The sequence below is a fragment of the Kogia breviceps genome, chromosome 12, assembly GCF_026419965.1.
Source record: "Kogia breviceps isolate mKogBre1 chromosome 12, mKogBre1 haplotype 1, whole genome shotgun sequence".
Lineage (NCBI taxonomy): Eukaryota > Metazoa > Chordata > Mammalia > Artiodactyla > Physeteridae > Kogia > Kogia breviceps.
In genome coordinates, this window is record NC_081321.1 from 66,914,692 (window position 1) to 66,934,243 (window position 19,552).

General features: G+C 35.6%; 1 protein-coding gene across 21 annotated transcripts in view; it reads right to left on the reverse strand.

Annotated features, from left to right (window-relative positions):
• The window catches only part of PPFIA2 (PTPRF interacting protein alpha 2), a 437,715-nt gene that overhangs the window by 131,977 nt on the left and 286,186 nt on the right, over positions 1 to 19,552 (reverse strand). For all 21 annotated transcript variants that reach the window (XM_067009799.1, XM_059081639.2, XM_059081638.2 and 18 more), the window contains one exon: positions 2,393 to 2,509. In XM_067009799.1, coding sequence (XP_066865900.1) covers positions 2,393 to 2,509 — 117 coding nt within the window. The remainder of the gene's footprint in view (positions 1 to 2,392; positions 2,510 to 19,552) is intronic.

Sequence of the window (19,552 nt, forward strand, 5' to 3'; positions counted from 1 at the left end):
TTACTATTAATTCAGACATTAGAGGCACAGATATATTTAAAATTCATCAGCATTTAAGGGGTAAACAATAAGCAGTTCCATTTCATTTTTGAAAGTAGTTCTATGAAATTTTACGGTTAGAGATGAATTATCGATTGTCTAGTCAAAGAAGTTACACTACGATTTTCAATCATTAACATAAATATCCAGCACCAATAATTCTTTAGTGGATATGAAAAAATCCTTAAAACAGGAAAGTAATAAAATATATTTCATTCTGTGAGGAAAAGAGAAATGTAGTACTAAAGAAATGTAGAACAAAGAATAAAGAAAAAAACCCAAATCCATAAAAAGAAAGTGTTCATAGGCATAAAAATAATAAGTAACAAAAATTAGAGCTGATAGTTCATTGTAAATTCCATGCGAGTCATCAATGTATTAGGATGAAAGAAATATACATAACAGAATGAAAAATGGAACCAGTCAGGAATTCCATAGGCTGATAATGCGAAGTCTGTATGTGGACTATATGAGTAAATCTGAGACCAGGCCTTGACCAAAGAAGGGACTTGGAAGACTTCAGTCAATCTGATACCCTAGCAAATATTTCCTTTTATTCCAAGAGATCGTTTTACTCCTCATTTTACTTCAAATTCTCAATTTGGATTTGTCTCCAAATCCCCATGTAAGACTATATCTTTCATTAGAATAATGACAAATTATAATAATAGCTAACATTTATTGAGTACTTACCCAAGAACTTATAGCTAAACATTTTTCTGGCTCTAAGCTTTCATTTGTAACAATTACTCCATTTCCCTAACATCATTAAGTTCTGACTAAGTGTCAGGTACTGTTCCACATACATTATGTGCATACACTCTTTAATCCCTGTAACAACCTATTGGATACAGAAAAGGAAACTAAAGCACAGAATGTATTTTGCTTAAGCTCACACTACTAAAAAGTCATAAGATTAAGATTTGAATAAAGGCATTCCATTTTCATATTCCTAGGAGTTTTTATTTTCTCTCTACCTACCCCTCTCCTTTCTTCCTTCTTTTGTTAATTTTCTGTCTCTTTCGTTTTTTGTTCATTCTCTCTTGTTCATTTATCATTTCATTTATCCATTCATTAAATCCACTTATTGTTTCATTTATTAATTCATTCAATCATCAAAACTCTGTTTAGCTTCTACCATATGCCAGACACTAGGTTGGGTGCTCAGGATATGAAGACTCCTGCTCAAATGCAGCATAATGTGGGAAAAAAGAATAAACCAAATAAAGCAACCAATTAACCAAATTCATAAGGACCAGATAGCAATTCAGCACTGGGGATTCCTAATGCTTCAAGGCTATGGCTTTTGGGCATCTTCCTACACTGCTTTTGTTAATCTCCATATTGCTTTTGGCTCTCAAAAAAATCAGACCTGACTTCAAGTTTCAAATCTTGTCCAACAAATAACAACATTTTGTCTTCGATTTGAAATTCTCCATCACAGAATTCACAGCTGTTAACTCTAATTCCACAATGACTCTTTAAATCTGTTTCATTATATGTAAATCATTTATTTAGAATCCCTGTAAACCTAGAGCCTTTAACAAAGCAGAACTAATATTTGTATTCCTCATCAGTTATTCTCAACCATTAGAATCCTTGGAAGAACTGAATAAAGTGCAAATGCCTATGTAATCTTAATCTGATTCTAGACCTACCAGCAACTGACCTTTCTCTTGTGCTGGAGTGGTTCAGCACAGAAAAGTGCCAAACAGACTGTTGGTTTCCTTGGCCTGGGTCTATGCCCCACCCGAAAGGAAAATCAATTTCTTCTAAAAAACAGTATAAGTCTAATGACTTCAGATATCTTTTTATGTAATTTCTCATTAACTGGAGTATTGCTGTGGTCTTGTCAAACACATGGAAAATAATAAGTCAAATAAGATATTATAAAAGAATTTTTGCAGTGATAAGCCACAGATTAGTCACAAATTGTATATAATACCACTTATAAATCAAAATTATTGTTACTGTATTTTAAACAGTCCTGGATATAGATTATTAATATATCTATAGAGATATATAGATACATTTAGATATTTATTCAATTTATAATTTATTCAATTATAGATATGTTCAAACAGATATGTAATTAAATTCTTTTTAAGAGAATCAAGTTAATAGCAAGTAATGAGAAATTCAAATATATATATGTGCATAAACCCACACATATATTATTTTTGAGAGAATCAAATTAGTAGCAATTAATGATAAAGGAAATAATAATGGACTTTTGATCAACAAGTCAAACATAGTAATGTTTATTACATGAATTACACAAATATTTCATACTCCTGTCAAATGATACAGCAAGTAAACACTTCCATGTAAGAGCATGTCATATGTGTCATACCTTTTCATGGACTTTCTGGCCAGGTTCCATCCCTTCAAGATGTTCTGACTCTGTGGATCCCTCACTGGATGCCATTTTTCTTTGTATATGAACATTTTGTTCACGCAAGGCAACAATCTGCAAAATAAAAGCACTATGCCTTTAAAATCTAAAATAGAGCATGAAGTATAAGAAAACTGAGTTTACTTGAATGTGGCTAAGAACTAATGAATACAAACAAATAGTCAGAAAATAAACATTAAATTTTACTCATATTATAAGTTCAAAAATATTTCTAAAATTTAGGCTAGCATTTTGAATAATATTTATAATATTTATAGGAATGTGAAATTAAGAAAATATTTTCTAGTTGGAAAATGTATCTATCTAGCTTGAAATGTTTTTAAATCAGTGGCATGATCCATGTGTTATTAATTCAGAAATTACTTTTTAATTTAACTTATGAAATGTAATAAAATTTGTATTAGTCTGAATTTTTAAAGTATGAAAGAAAGATAAATCAGAAAATTGACGACTAAAAACTAATTATGAGCGCATTCATCTTCCCTAAGAGACAGCACATCTGCAATTTTAAAACAAGCAAATAAATAAGCTAGACTTAAACAATTTGTGCCACTATCATGAGCACTTAGAATTAAATTGGTATCGTCTTTATTTTAACGGCCATTATTTTAGCACTTCCAGTCCAAATACAATTTACAAAAAAAATATTCTCAGAAGGCAATTAATTCTTGCAAAATTTTAGCTCAGATTTATACACATGATACTTTGAACTAAGAAACAGATTCTCAGATAGTTATAGTTTAAGTGATCTTAATAATATACAGAGCAGAAAATCACATTCTAGCATTTTAAAAATATATTTGCTATTTATACATATTATTTTGAAAATATTTTACATTACATTAATACCATAAATTATTTGTTTCTTGGCAAGTTTTATTATAGTATCAACTCAGATATTGAGTCAGTATTGGTTCTAGGGGAAATCAATGTCTATAGTATTTAGTACATGTTAAGCATATAAGTTTAATATGATTCAATATTTATTGAATATTTATTTAATTTTAAATTTATATTAAATAAATATTGAATCATATTAAAATTATATGTTGAAATTATGAGACCAACATGTCACACAGACAAAGAATTATCAAGTAAACAAAAGACATTGAGAGATTGGGTATGTGTCCAGCTGCCTGCCATTGCTGCCCACACGCCAATGATATATTCATGAGAAAAAGTGATTTTGCATATGACCTCCAGCAAGTCAACAGATAACTTATCATTTCTTAAGAGCATATCACCACATAATGAAGAACAACTCTGTAAAAGCTCTTCTCTCCTATAGTACTGCAATCACCAAATAATTGGTTCCCTTACTTCCATTCTTGCCCATCTACAATCTATCATCCACAAAGCAGCCAGATTCATCTTTTAAACTTAAATTATATTGTGTCACTCTTCAGCTTTCCAAAGAACCTCTCTGTTTTCACAACTTGTTTAGCAGAATTTTAAACTTCTTAACAAGGTCTATAACACCCTACATGATCCCTTCGGTCACAATGGCCTCCTTTCTGTCCCTCAAACAGACCTGGCACTTTCTCACCCAGAACTGAGGAACTTGCTGATCTTCCTGCCTGAAGTATTCTTCCCCAGCTCAGACTACAGCTGACACAATCTCAGCTTTTAAAAGTCAGCTGAAAAACCTACTTCTCAGAGAAAGTGTACCTATACTTTTTACAATATATCTGTGTTTATTTTGGTGTGTATCTTACTCATTAAATTCTAATATTTTACTCCTTTATTTACTTTTTCACTTTGCTTGTTTATTTAGCTAGCAGAAGTCCTAATGGTATCTCATGGGAAAATAATTTTCAAAGGAATACATTATTGAAAACAACATTTTCATATGAAGCAGCACATCACATTAGTATGTGCAGGGATTCAATATAAATGTTAAATTAAATAATAAATGGATATAGAAAAACAAAGAATGTAAACCTAATTCATTCAGAAATAACAAAAGATAAAGATTTACTGTGCTTGAGAACCATCAGACATTCCTCTCATGTTAGTGTGGAAATGAATTACATCAAAGGAAAAACAAGAATACAATAGTCACCTGGATATATCATTTTCGTATTACATTCTTAACATCTTTCTCTTGCATAAAGCAATAATATTATATTATAATCAATACATAATAAAACTTTATTATGAATTTTTAAATTAAAGTATTGTATGCTGACATTTCACTAAGATAACATCCATGACTTAAATATGTTAAGACAATAGTAACAATAAATTTTAAAATTCTATGCTTTTTCTTCCATTATTGAATTAGAAGTGAAGAGAGACCTTTTTAAAAAATATTTAGGGCTTCCCTGGTGGCGCAGTGGTTGAGAGTCCGCCTGCCGATGCAGGGGACACGGGTTCGTGCCCCGGTCCGGGAGGATCCCACGTGCCGCGGAGCGGCTGGGCCCGTGAGCCATGGCTGCTGAGCCTGCGCGTCCGGAGCCTGTGCTCCGCAACGGGAGAGGCCACAACAGTGAGAGGCCCGCATAGCACAAAAAAAACCCCCCAAAAAAAAAAAAAAAAAAAAAGTATTTAAACATCAAACTTAACTCTCAGTTTACAGAATAACTTCAATTTGTTTAGTAGTTCAGATAAATATCAAATACACCCTAGTGCCTAAAATAAAGCAGGCCATCTATAAAGACTTACTGAATGACTGTGAAATGATAAATTAATGACCTTAATTAGAAAAGTCAAAACACCAAATTCACATGGAAAACCTTATGCAAATATGCTTGTGCCACTATATTAAAAAATTACAAACTTCCAGTTTTTCATAAAATATATGCATGACAATTAATTCCAAGAAAGACAAACTTTTCAACCACTAACATGCAAACTCTACTTTTTCTAAAAAAATCAATCCTGCAAATTAGATTTTTGAAACTGGAGAATTGATGCAGGTACCTCTATATTCTCTATCATTCTAATATGATTATATTCTGTTCTATTTTTGCTCAATAACAAATTATCCTGGGTAGTTATGAAAGCAAAGCTTCAGCATCTGATTTTATTGTAGGTGTTAATAAGCTTGATTCTTCTTCCTTTCACACTGGGGAAAGTGAGAGGTTCTCTCCTGTGATTACAACTTTGGGGGTTGGGTCTGCTCTTCTGTGTGTTCAAAAGGACAGAGAAGGTCACCTAGAAATCTGTAGCTGAAGGTAGCACAGGCCTCTTTAGGAAATTCTCCCAGCTGGCTTGACAAAAGAATGCAGTAGGTGGCTTGAGAAGTGGTTGACAAATATAGCAAGCAGAATGAAAAGTGGCTGATTCTCTGGGCTCTACTGACAGAAAAAGCTGTTAAAGGGAAGGCTCAAGTGACTTGTCTAGAATAGTTAAGTAGGACTGGATCCCTCATTGTTAAACAGCATGACCTATTACAAATAGGATGGCGTGGTGGTTAGGACAAATCACTTCTGGGGAGTCTCTGTTGCTTACTCAGTTGTGACATAAATGCAACAATGCACTGGAAACCCACTATGTGCCAAGAACTGTGTTGAACTATTTTAATCTGCAAATTAGGTCTTATGATCCACATTTAACAAGTGATTAAACTGAGATAAAGAGAATTTAATGAGAACTAAGGAATCAAATAAAAGTCCTTATCTTTATCCTTTTTATTATGTCACATTGTCTCACATGGCTTTGCATTTGGGCTCTATTAAGTCAGGGGAAGTTAATGGTGGGTGAGGATGAGGAGGAAGCATTTCCTTTCCAAGCACTGCTACCCTCCCACCTTGGAATCCTTTGTACTTCATTGAAGTATGGACCCCTGCCTGGACAGATTCATATATAGGAAGAATTTCCACACATACCAATCCACTGAGGCCCATGGAACACTGGTCAAGAGAAACTTTCTACAGTCATTTTAACTGATCAACCATGATTTGTCAAGTGTTTGTTGACATTAGTTTTAAAATGCCCAGAATTCATTCATACTCCTTTTGGTGACAACATCTTACATTTTCACTGGGAATTTTCCTTCCCCACTCTAATCTTAGAGAGACTGTCAATCAGGGGGCCAGAGCTCATGGCAAACGGGTGGGCACATGATCTAAGCCAGGGCAACTAGAACATTCCTTGAGAGAAGTTTCTGGCAGAGATATGGGGGGAGAGTCTCCTTTCTACTATGGAATGTAAGCTGGTGGGATATAATCAGAGTTCTGTTTGCCATCAGTTCCTCATAGAGAAGCAGGTAGAAAAGCTGGAGCCCTGATGAATTACTTCAGCTGCTCATTTTAGCCATAAATCAACTCTATCCCTGGCATTTCAGTAAAATGAGCCCAAAATTTCCCCTCTGTGCTCAAACTTGTTTGGATTGGTTTTCTGTCACTTGCAACTAAAAGTGTCTTTGCACTTATTTGGGAGGTGGAAATGTGCCTTCTGGCCAACCCGAGCCAGGTACTTCCCAGACACCTCTCCTGCTCCTGGAGGTCCATATGTTACAGAGATTTGGGGTGTGTTTATTTAAAAAAAGACACAAGCAATTCATGGGGGTGGGGGGGGGAATTTGGGGATCAACCATTAACGAGTTCACATCTGATATTACTCAGCCATAAAAAAGAATGAAATAATGCCATTTGCAGCAACATGGATGGACCTAGAGATTGTTATACTGAGTGAAGTTAGTCAGACAGAGAAAGAGAAATATCGTATGATATCACTTATATGAGGACACTAAAAAGAAACAATACAAATGAATGCATTTACAAAACAGGAACGGACTCACAGATTTAGAGAACGAACTTATGTTTGCCGGGGGTAGGGGGGGAAGGGTGGAAGGAAGGGGTAGTTAGGGAGTCTGGGATTGATATGTACACACTACTATATTTAAAAAGGATAACCAAAAGAACCTACTGTATAGCACAGGGAACTCTGATGAATGTTATGTGGCAGCCTGGATGGGAGGGGAGTCTGGGGGAGAATGGATACATGTATATATATGGCTGAGTCACTTGGCTGTGCACCTGAAACTATCACATTGCTTATCGGCTAAACTCCAATACAAAATAAAAAGTTTAAAAAATTTTTTTAAAAATCTGGGGCAAAACAAATAAAAAGTTCTTTAGAAAAAAGAATACATGAGGGTGTACTGGTACTCATCCAGACTAGTCAAGGTGATGAGGAGGAGGAAAAAAAAAAAAAAAAAGGAAGGAGATAAAAGAATGACAGGTGACTGAAAAAGCTAACATACTTGGGCTACTGGTATCTGTGTGATTCTTGCTCTCTGGCTTATTGCTTTGCCTTGACCCTTCTCTGTGTTTCCTGATAGTGCATTAAGCTTCTGACAGCCTGACTCACTGCTTCTAGGCACTCCCAAACCCATTATATTCCCAAGGCAGCCTTCCAAGTTTTTTTCTTTGCCTCTGTCCCGTTGTTTTCGGCTCTTATCAATCCCTGACAAGCTCTGAGCTCACACAGTGGACTACTGGTGGTCTTGGTGGCCAGTCTTCTAGTCAGGAAAATTCCCCAGCCCCCAGCCCTTTTTCTACCAGACTATTTCAGGGTTCCTAGCATGTCTTGCAACAGACTCTCTTCTATCCTCTTTCTTTGAAAAAGTTTTCCTTGATGACCTGGAGAGATTCATTCATTTCACATATATTCATTGATATTTCACTGATGATATATCAGGTATTAGGAAAATTAATAGGGGAAAAGGCAAAGTTCTTTAATTCATTCTTGTTGGGTGAGACAAACTACAAACAAAAATAAGTGGAATACATTTTTAAATGGTGATAATTGCAAAGGGAGGGATGCTATGAGGTGCAGTTTAATTAGGAATTAGGTGATTTCTGAGTATGGACCTGAAGATGAGAGGGAGGAAGCAATGTGGCTATCTGGGAGAAAAACCTTCCAGGCAGAGAGTTCACAAAATGAAATTCATTATTGACAACAAAAGTTTGAGATTCATAAAAATGTTTTAGTGAGTTCTTCATATGATGTAAGATGTCCTCTTCAAAAGGTAGCTAAAACATCACTGAAAGTTGACATCTTGGAAACTTCAGGTGTCAGGAAATGCACAGAAACATGTGATTCTTAAGAGAAATGTGATTTAGGAGAATATAAGAGTCTACTTCATATCTTTATAGCCTCACATTTCTCAAATGTTTAAAATGTATTTTTTTCATATTTTGTTGCTCTTTATTTATTCCTAAACTTCCAAGTTTATCTGTGGGGTCATACCCCTTCAGCCTGAAGAACTTCCTTTAACTTTCTTTTAGAGCAGACCCACAGATGATAAATTCTCCTAGCCTTCATTGAGAATGTCTTTATTTTACTTTCATTCCTGAAGGATATTTTTTGCCAGATGTAGAGTTGTTGACAGCTCTTTTCTTGCAGCACTTTATTTTTTTATTATTATTGTTATTTATTTATTTATTTTGGCTGTGTCGTGTGGCATGTGGGATCTTAGCTCCCCGACCAGGGATCGAACCTATGCTCTCTGCTGTGGAAGTACAGAGTCCTAACCGCTAGATTGCCAGGGAAGTCCCTTGCAGCACTTTATTTTTAAAAGTTATTTATTTATTTATTTATTTTATTTTTGGCTGCATTGGGTCTTTGTTGCTGAGTGCAGGCTTTCTCTAGTTGTGGTGAGCGGGGGGCTAAGCTTCATTGAGGTACGTGGGCTTCTCATTGTGGTGGCTTCTCTTGTTGTGGAGCATGGGCTCTAGGCGCGTGGGCTCAGTAGTTGTGGCTTGCAAGCTCTAGAGCACAGGCTCAGTAGTTGTGGTGCACAGGCTTAGTTGCTCCACAGCATGTGGGATCTTCCCGGACCAGGGCTCAAACCCGTGTCCCCTGCATTGGCAGGTGGATTCTTAACTACTGTGCCACCAGGGAAGTCCCTAAAATGTATTAATCTATTTATTCAACAAATACTCATTGATCATTGTTCTAAATATGAGACACCACTGGGGAAAAAAGCCCTTCTCTCAAAAAGCTTACATTCTAGTAAATGAGGGAAACAAAGAAAGAAGCAGTAAGATAACAACAATAAAATAACAATCATTTTATGAGCTCTTACAATGTGTCAAAACTGTGCTCAGCACATTATATAGATTTTTCTTCTTTAGATCATTTCATCTATACTATCTTTTCTTCCAAGTTTAAGATTTCTTGAGAACGGACCCTGAGACAAATAATTTTGCACAGTAGTTTATTTGGAAGGTGATTCCAAGAAGCATAGCATTCTTAAATATTCTTAAAGGCCTAGGATGAGTCCTGGACCTTCTAGGTGTTACTGGTTGTATGACTTTATACAAGTTTCTTAACCTCAAGTTCATGTTCCTCTGCTATAAAATGAGGGATAATAATACCTATGTTTTAGTGTGTTTGTACTGTAAAATACTTAATTGTATATGATGTACTGTAAGCATTTATAATGTAATAATGATCACCTTTATCTTCTTATTCATACTTCATGTTCTAGCTATTGAAGGACTTGCAGTTACACACACCCAAAATGCCATCTTGGCTGTGAGTTTTTATATTCATTTGGAATGTTCACACACAGAGCTCCTAAAACCCTTGTAAATTCCTGACAACAGCACTCAGGGCATCTTTTTTTCTAATGGGGGATTCTGGTTGGGCTCCTGGATGGGGGCTCATCACCAGAAGGACCAAGCTGTGATTTCGAGCTTGGAATTTTTAGCCCCACCCACCATTCTCCAGAGAGGAAACAGAGGCTGGAAATGAACTTAATGACTGATATGCCTATGTAATGAAGTCTTCATAAAATTCCCAAAAGTACAAGGGTTGGGGAGCTTCCAGGTTGGTGAACATATCCACATACTGGGAGGGTGACATATCCCAACTCCACAGGGACAGAAGGTCCTGAACTTGGGACCCTCCTAGGCCTTACTCTATGTATCTTTTCATCTGGTTGTTCATCTGTATCCTTTATCGTACCCTTTAATAAACTGGTAAACGTAGGTTAGGTAAATGTTTTCCTGAGTTCTGTGAGCTGCTCTAGCAAATTAATCAAACCCAAGGAGGGGTTAGTGGGAGTCTCTGATTTATACCCATTCAGTCAGAAGCACAGATGACAAACTGGACTTGCAATTGGCATCTGAAGTAGGGTGGGATTGGTCTTGTGTGACTGAGCCCTTAACCTGTAGGATCTGGTGCTACCTCTAGGTGGATAGTGTCAGAATTGAGTTAAACTATAGGACACTCTGCTGGTGTTGCAGTGAATTGTTTGGTAGGGGAAAAACTCCCATACAGCTGGTGTTGGAAGTGCTGCGAGTGTAGTAGTAGTGTGAGTGGAAAGGAGAATCACAGGAGGTAGGACAGAGTTTTTCCTCACACACCCTTCCTCCTCTTTAACTCTTCTCAGTTATCTTTCAGGTCTTAGCTTATATGTCATGCACTGTGGGATGGGTGGCATCCCAGTGATTTAAGTTACATAATTCCTTAGCATTCTCCAATAACTCATATCATACAAATTATCACTCTTTAGCACAATTGGCTGTTAGTTTTCTGACTGCCCATTTTGACACTGAGTGCCTTGAGACCAGAAACTATATCTGATTGATGATTTATTCCTAGTTCTTAGTAAAGTCTCTGACAAGTAGAAAGCACTCTAGAAACATTTATGGAGTATTGAAGGACAGCAGACTGTATGAATGGAAAAGTCCTATAGGGAGTTGGAAAAATTGGATGGAAAAATACTTGAGAATGTATACATGGAGAAGCAAATTAGTTATCCACATAAAAGACCATATGAACTTGAAGTCTTTCCTAAAGTTCATATTACATGATTCAAGGTTTAAAAGGAGCCCTGGGCATGGAAGAGCTCACCGGGGAAATACAGAAAGAAAAGAACAAGAAATAGTGACATAGCCTTGTAGGATATTCACAACTCTCAGTGTGAGGAGGCGAAGTAGAAGGCACAGATAACTGTAAAGGAGGATAGGGGTAGGATCATGGAAGGGCAGCTTAAAGAAAATCTACAAGAGACACTCTATAAATATAAAGTAATAGGCAATTTCATTGCGTCTTAAAATATTTAAAAAAACACTTACAAGTGTATTGTAGCCTAGGTAATATGACTGAGGTACACTGAAGTACGCACTGTGTTTATATGCTTTAGACTTAAGATAGATTGACATTAGATGGAAAGTGGAATTCCAAGGGTATCTAGAAATTTGTTTCTGCCAACAAAATTCTTAAAGTGGAAACAGAAAAGCAATGTAAATTAATTTAATTTTCACTTCTTTTCCTCTTCCTCATCTTTTTGAAATGTCAATGTACGAGACATTTCCCTGAAGTTGGATAAGGAAGGAAGACAAATAAGGAATAAGAGTTTAGAAATTAAATGTATAATTAAGAGCTGCTAGCAATAATAATAGTTGCTCTATGTTGAACATCCATTATATGCCACATACATGCAAAGCAATTTACGTACATTATTTCATTTAATCTTCCCAGTAACATTATAAACTGGGTATTATTTTTATTTTATAAGTACGAGAACTAACATAAAGGGCGTAAATAATATACTTGAGGTCATACAGAAAAAGATACAACAAAGGTTTCCAATCCAGGTATGATACCTTCAAAATGGATGGTTTTTAAGCATTATGCTATAATGCCTTTTGAAAATTAATGAAATGATTCACTGCATACACAATCCAAATATTTATCTAGGTCAGGACTACAGTTCTGTGGTCTGATAGCAGGGGAATTTACCTGCCCTGATTTGGCAAAACAATTTAGACACAGAAGATGTCTTCAATTATTTTTAGGAATAGAAATCATGCTGTTTACATTATTTATCATTTTTATTTATAACTCTTTTGTGGCACAGGCATTTCAGTTTACCATGAAAATTTCCCAGCTACTTTTAAAAATAAATCATGTCTACCATACTCATGCTAATTCTCCAGGGATCTTCATTCTGATGTTTTAAAATTCATATTTGCCTTTACGTATTTAACAACAACTTCCAGACAGTGCCCACATCTAATTAAGAAGATTCTTTTCATCTATTTTTACCCCAAACTCAATTAACAATTCCAAGAGTGAGACTTACAGAAGTCTCAGTACACCAACACATAATTTGCTTCTATACAGATAATTTATTCTAATTTAGCTGAACTCCAGACTTAGATTACACTGAGGTTGCAACATGAAAAAAACAAAGACAAAGCAACTAGTAGAACAGCAGGGATTTACAATTTACACTTAAGCAACTCAACTCTCCAGACACAATAGTTTGGATTTGTGTTGTTATATATTAATTGGGAAACCAAAAAGATTGAGACACTTATTCAAACAGAACTAAGGATACTAAGAAAATAGCAATTTCACTTTCCAGCTCTGGCTTTTGGACATAAGATTTATAAGCATCACTGAAGCATATTAAAACCAGTGAAAAGCAACTTCATGTAGTCCAATGCAGTTTGATCAGTTCATGTGTAACATTAACTTTCATTGTTTTTCAGTGAGAATGGATAGACTGAAAACTTGTGAAATGTAACTGATCCAATGAACAATCAAATTGTCTTGAGATGGGAATCAGAGGTTTTTATTGTGAGGATTCACCTCTTGTCAAGTTTAAAAAATAGTTATTTAATTAATGATTTAAAGAATGAATCCATTTATCCTAATGAATGACCAAATAGCTTGGAGGTGGGAAGTATAGTTTAATTTGGTGGTTGCTTAGAATTTTTACCACTATACTATTCAGTCAATAAATAATTATTGAATTAATTAGAACATACTACATACTTTTATTTTTAACCTCCTCCACTTTGGCTGACCAGCCTTTCCAATTCCCATTAGATGAACTGACTGGATATTAAAATTTAAATGCACATCACCAGTAAGTTTCTGGTGATGCTTTGATGAAAAAGACAGTACACAAACAGTACATGCAATTTGGCTATTTCCAAATTTTATATCTGCTTATATCTAAAAACACAAAGATACCTTGTATGACTAAGGAATCTAAGCTTATTTAGTTTTTAATGATGAAAAAATTCTTTTAAGATAATATTAAAGATTTTTAAGACCATTCTTAAAACAGCAACTGTCATGCAAAACTGTTATTTTTATTTATTTTTTATTTATTTATTTTTTTGTGGTATGCGGGCCTCACTGTTGTGGCCTCTCCCGTTGCGGAGCACAGGCTCCGGACGCGCAGGCTCAGCGGCCATGGCTCACGGGCCCAGCCGCTCCGCGGCATGTGGGATCTTCCCAGACCGGGGCACGAACCCGTGTCCCCTGCATCGGCAGGCGGATTCTCAACCACTGCGCCACCAGGGAAGCCCAAAAACTGTTATTTTTAGTTTTAAGTTTAAGACAATGGTTGAAAGAACAATAAAATTTCAAATGTTTCCTTAGATAGATTTGTTTTTACAGTGAATGATTATGATTTCTATTTCCAATGTTAACTATAACATTCAACAATAGTAATTTCAACAATAGCTGTATTTTAGTATAGTTATTGATATGTAATTCTGATCTAAATTACAACTCTCTATCAAACTATCGCTATCCTTTTCATCTAATCGGTATTTCAGTCATTACATTTTTCTGATACTTGGTTACTCTTTATTTTTATTTATTTCCACTATTCAAATAATTATTTAATATTTAAAACGATAATAAAATCAAATGCTGGCGTTGTCATTAGAAGCATATAAATGGCTTCCGAAAATACAAAACAACTTAAATTGGACAGTATTAGTGGATTTTGTTAAGGCACAGTACTGCTATTGTAGTAGAGTAGCAGCTAAGAATGGCATTAGATGAAAGAATAGTAATAAAAATGGTCAAGGAAGCTGTTACTGTGGGAAAGTAGAGGAATTAATCCAGAGAACAAAAGAAAAAAAAGAAGTCCTAAAGAGTTTTCCCAAAGTGTCAATAATAGAAAAACATATACTGAACAAATTTTATTTTTCACTGCAAGAAAGCAAGCCTCAGTTGAAAATATAAATAAGCAAATAAATAAATGAGGAGGGGTGGAAAATATTCATTGAGGTAAACAAATGACACTGAGAAGTGCAACACCACATGTAAACAACTGCAATAATTCAGTGTTGAGTGCTGAGAATGGTGGCAGCAATTTAGTTGAAAGTTTTGAATGTCATGGAAAAAGTACATTGCAATCTCCATCACCCTGGAAGATGCCATTGCTAATAGCTTCCCTCCCTAAAGAAGACAGCAGAATCCTAATTTAAAAATAGTTTAATTTTAAAAGGAGGCCATTAGATTGAGGTGGCTCTAATGCCAAAGCGACCTACAGAAGCAAACGAAAATCTAAGCCTGTGACGCCTCAAGATTACACGACCAAACGCTTAGGATAACCGATCACAAACAGCCAGTTAGGATTTAAGCTATAGCCAATCAAATAATTTCTCTTCTTTGCTCCTGCACTATTTCTGAGGGTTTCCCCTGGCTCCTATGGTGGAGCACTCCTGACCACTTCTGGTTTGGCATTGCTCGATTTGATTTTTTATTTTCAAATAAACTCTTACAAATTTTTAATATTCCTCAGTTTATCTTTGAACACTTGTCTCACAATGAAAAAAGCAAATAGGACTTACTATAGGTATTGATTATGATAAAGTACTTCTTGACATAGAACAAAGGCTTACTTCTTTTTGTTCCCTACAGTCACTACCACTAGGTCCCTTACTCTCTAAAGTCAGAAGTATCAAAATATGTTAATTTGGTTTGGGCTAAAGGAAGAGGGACAACTGACTACACATAACCCTTCTCCTCCAAATAAACAAAAAAGAAAAGCAAAATGAGGAGACCGAGTTATGCTGAGAAGAGGGTCACAGCAAACTGAATAGTCCAATGAGAACTTACGTTTATAGAGTAGCAGGTACGCTCTGTGACAAAGAGTGTCTTCAAAAGTCTCAAGATTTACTCTTTTATAAATTATGCTGACATGAATAAAAGTTTCTTCTTTAGTTATTTCATGTATACAAAGTAGTATTAAATTCATCAAGCAAATACTGACTATTAAATTAATAAAGGTAGGTCTACATAATATTAATCACATCTCTGTCATCTGTTCATTCAACTGCAGTCCATCTGCTGTCAGGAAATTTGGGATGTTTTAGAATGAACATTCTGTTTTAGTAATCCAAAGGTGCTATATTTCCATCAACATATATTTGAATCCTTTAAAACATCACATTAAAATTCATCTCTGTGATCTGAGTACTAACCAGGCTTGGACCCTGCTTAGCTATAGAGATCAGAAAAGATATATGGTGCATTCTGGGGGTTAGGGGCAGGGGAGAGTGGGGAGTTGTTGCTCAATGGATATAAAGTTTCAGTTATGCACGATGAATCAGTTCTAGAGATCTGCTGTACAATATAGTGCCTATAATTAACAATATGGTATTATACACTTTAACATATGTTAGGAGCTGAAATCACCTTCTAGGTCTGAGATGGACCCACATCAGCAAACCAGACCTTAGGTAACTTAGGTAACTCTGTCCTTGTAAATGCTCTTCTTCACCAGAAAAGCAGCATATCCAGTCAGTCAATCCAAACACCAAGCCAACTCTGGGCCTTCCCACCCCTAACAAGGCGAACAGTGTGGGCCCACCCAATCATATATTTTCTATTTTTCTCTTCCTTGTTCTTTATTCTCTACCTTATAAAAGCTTCTTGCCTTCCATCCCATTTTGCAGTTTTCTGAAAAGAGACTGTACGCTTCACAACGTGTTAAATAAAGCTGGTTTGTATCGCCTAAATTGTTTTCTTTCAATAATTTTTAATGGAGGATAGGTCTCATCTAAGTGTTCTTATGACAATTACAAAAACAAAAGCCAAACAAAACCAACAAAAGAACACAAGGACCTTTTTTGGAGGTGATACGTATGTTTATTACTTTGGCTGTGGTGATGGCATCATGAGTGTATGCCTATGTCCAAACTCATCAAAATGTATACTTTAAATAAGTACACTTTTTATGTATTAATTATACCTCAATAATGCTTAAAAAATCAAACTGGCCAACAAGCCTATGAAAAAAATAAAATAAATCTCTTTGGAGATGGACTATACTATTCTTTCAGCACTATGAAATTTGACCTCCTCAGCCAGGCAGGGCTAATACTGTAAGTTCACAGTTGAGGTTTTTTGTTGTTGTTGTTTTCCTCCAATCAGGGCAGAAGTGACAAAATTATAGGCTGTGTCCTGGAGCAATTCCGTTTATCTCTGTTATGCTAAGGAAAAGAGTCTTAAGGGAAAGAAAAGTATTTCAAAGTGCTTGAAAGTACTTGAGAAAATGTAGAAGGCAGAAACAATATCCATTACTCATCCTTGCTTATAAAAAAGCAAGCCAGGGCAATAAAAAGGCTTTATCCATTTAGTTCCTTCCTTAGAAATCACAAAAGCAGCATACTAAACCCATTATTCTGAACAGTTCTTTTTAAAGTAATCCATTTCCTTGGGTTCTAAAGGTAATAATCTTGCATTATATTCGTTTGCACGCATTTCAGTTTTATTTTTATGTGATTTTAAAATGTGTACGTATTAGAAAATGCCAGAATGGGACGGGTCCACAACTTATGTGGTCTTTATACCTTATTTTTATGGGTGAAGAAAATGAAATTTACAGAGAATGAATGGTAAGCCTCTTCCCATCCCTAGTAAATTGTCACCTGGTCAGTCCCACTGTGGACACACACTCCACCTCTCCAGATCTCAGTTCAATCATCTTATTAAGGAGTCCAACAGTACCATGGCTAAAAAGATCAACATCAACATCAATAACAATAATATTTACTGAAAGATACTTCGTGCCAAGCAGTTTTAAGCACTCTACATGTGTCACCTACAAATTGACACTTGCCATCGACACTTGGCATCTACCTCTACGAAGATTAAGTTATGAACCACTGCAGCTGCTGACCTTCAACACCCCCTGAAAGGAGTTCAGGGTGGAGATTAGGAATGAGGCACTCTGTGCTCTGGGAAAAAATGGCAGAACAGGTCTTCAGATCGTTAGATATTTTCAGGAGAAGATTTTATGAGCCCAATTCTTGTACCTCCTCATATTTAGAAAAGCACTAAAATCCTTCATGGTGATATCTGCTCCTTGTGACTAGCAGTAACCTTCATGAAACTAGCAGAAAACTTCTGTAAAAAATATGTACTTGATTGCAGGTACTCCCCCTTTACCAAAATCACATATATATTGACCTTCCCGCCTACCTCTTTGGAGCAGTTTCTTAGAGTTATCTGAAATGCTATCTCCTGGGCTATAGTCCTCATTTTGCCTCAAATAAAACCTAACTCACAACTCTCACCTTGTGCATTTTTTTCAGTCGACAGTGTATTAAGTCATTTAACGCTTACAACAAACTGATGAGGTAAATTCTGTTAGAGTTGAGGTAATTTACGCAAAGAGGTTATAAGAAAATTGCCTGTAGTCACAGAGCTAGCAAAGAGCAGAACCATTTAGGGGGAAAGTAAATACCCAGGGATGGTGGTTATGGCTCCTGTTTGGAGAATGCTTACTCCTTTCCTTTCTTGTCACCAGCCAGGGCAGAATATATTCACAGCACCCAACTGAATAGTCTAGATAGAATGATGGTTTTGTACTTGCCACTTTCTCTCCACTTGCCCACACTAACTTCTGACTGCTTCTTACTATCCACTTCTCATAGAACATTTCATATTTTTGCCTCCTTTCTATTGTGATACATATCTCACTGTGTTGTAATCTGCAGTTTATGGATTCCATGTCCTATATTTATGTTATATTTAGATCAAGATTCTTATTAGCAGTTCAACATCATCGTGATGCTTCCTTAAAATGCAGATTTCGTTAAAATGGAATCTGCATTTTAATATTCTTCCAGGTGACCATTATACACCCTTCAGTTTGGGGACCAATGCATGTGAAGTCTTCAAGTACAGAGAATTTTTTCTTGCTATTGCTGTATCGCAGGTAGAGGCAGCAGCCCCATGAAAGGCTGCTGAAGGCTGTGAGAGAGTAAGCCTCTAGGACATGACCTAAGTGATCATGTAGTGCAGGGGTGGCCAACTACATCCTCCAGGCTGCCTATTTTTGTCGGGCCCACAAGATAAAAAAGGTTTTCACATTTTGAATGGTTGAAAAAAATCAAAAGAGGATAATACTTTGTAATACATACAAGTTAAAAGAAATTCAATGTCCATTGTTCATAAGTAGGTTTTTACTGGAACAGGGCCAAGCTCGTTTATTTACATAATTGTCTGATTGCTTTTGCTCTATAATGGTAGAGTAGTTGTGGTAAAGAGTTTCTAGCCCACAGAGCCTAAAGTATTTACTAGTTGGCCCTCTAAAGAAGTCTGCTGATCGTTGGTATAGTGGCACACGTCCATCTTTTTCTTTATAAACTGTTCAAATGGACTCAGTGCAAGTCAGAATTATAACTCTACTTCCTGATTTTTAGACTTATTCTCTCTATTCACTTTCATACATTATTTCCAATTTCACTTAAATAAGTAGAAACATAGAATAAATTATCCCTGAAATGCAATTACCTGATGAAGTAGATATGTTTTTTTCACATGCTCTTTGCTAAATTCACGCCTAAATAAGAATGTTTTAGATGACATTGGTTAATATTACAAAAGTAAGAACTGAGAGAACACAGAAAAAAACCTAAAAATAAGTGTGGATTATATTTGCAGTGCTTTCTATCCATTGCTCTGTGTAACTTGTTTTATAGAATTTTTCTCTACCTAAAATTCATTTTAAATCAAAAATTTCTAACATAAGCTCTTTGAGGGCGGGGAGTTACTTCTTACTTGGTTACTGGTATGTCCTCAAGACCCAAAAAGTACCTGGTACATGTCCAATAGATTTTACAGAGTACTGATTAAGATCATGAACTATGAACTAGAATTCTGGTTCTACCACTTTCTGACAGTATGAACTTAAGTTATTTACCTTCTCTGTGCCTTTTTCCTTTTCCATAAAATGATACTATTTGTAAAAGTCACATAGCTTGTAAATGGCAGACTGAGTCAAACCTATGTATGTCTGCTTCAAAGCCCATGATTTTTCTCTACTATAGATCTCAACTATAGGCTCAAATCAGAATCAAACTATATAATTTTTTT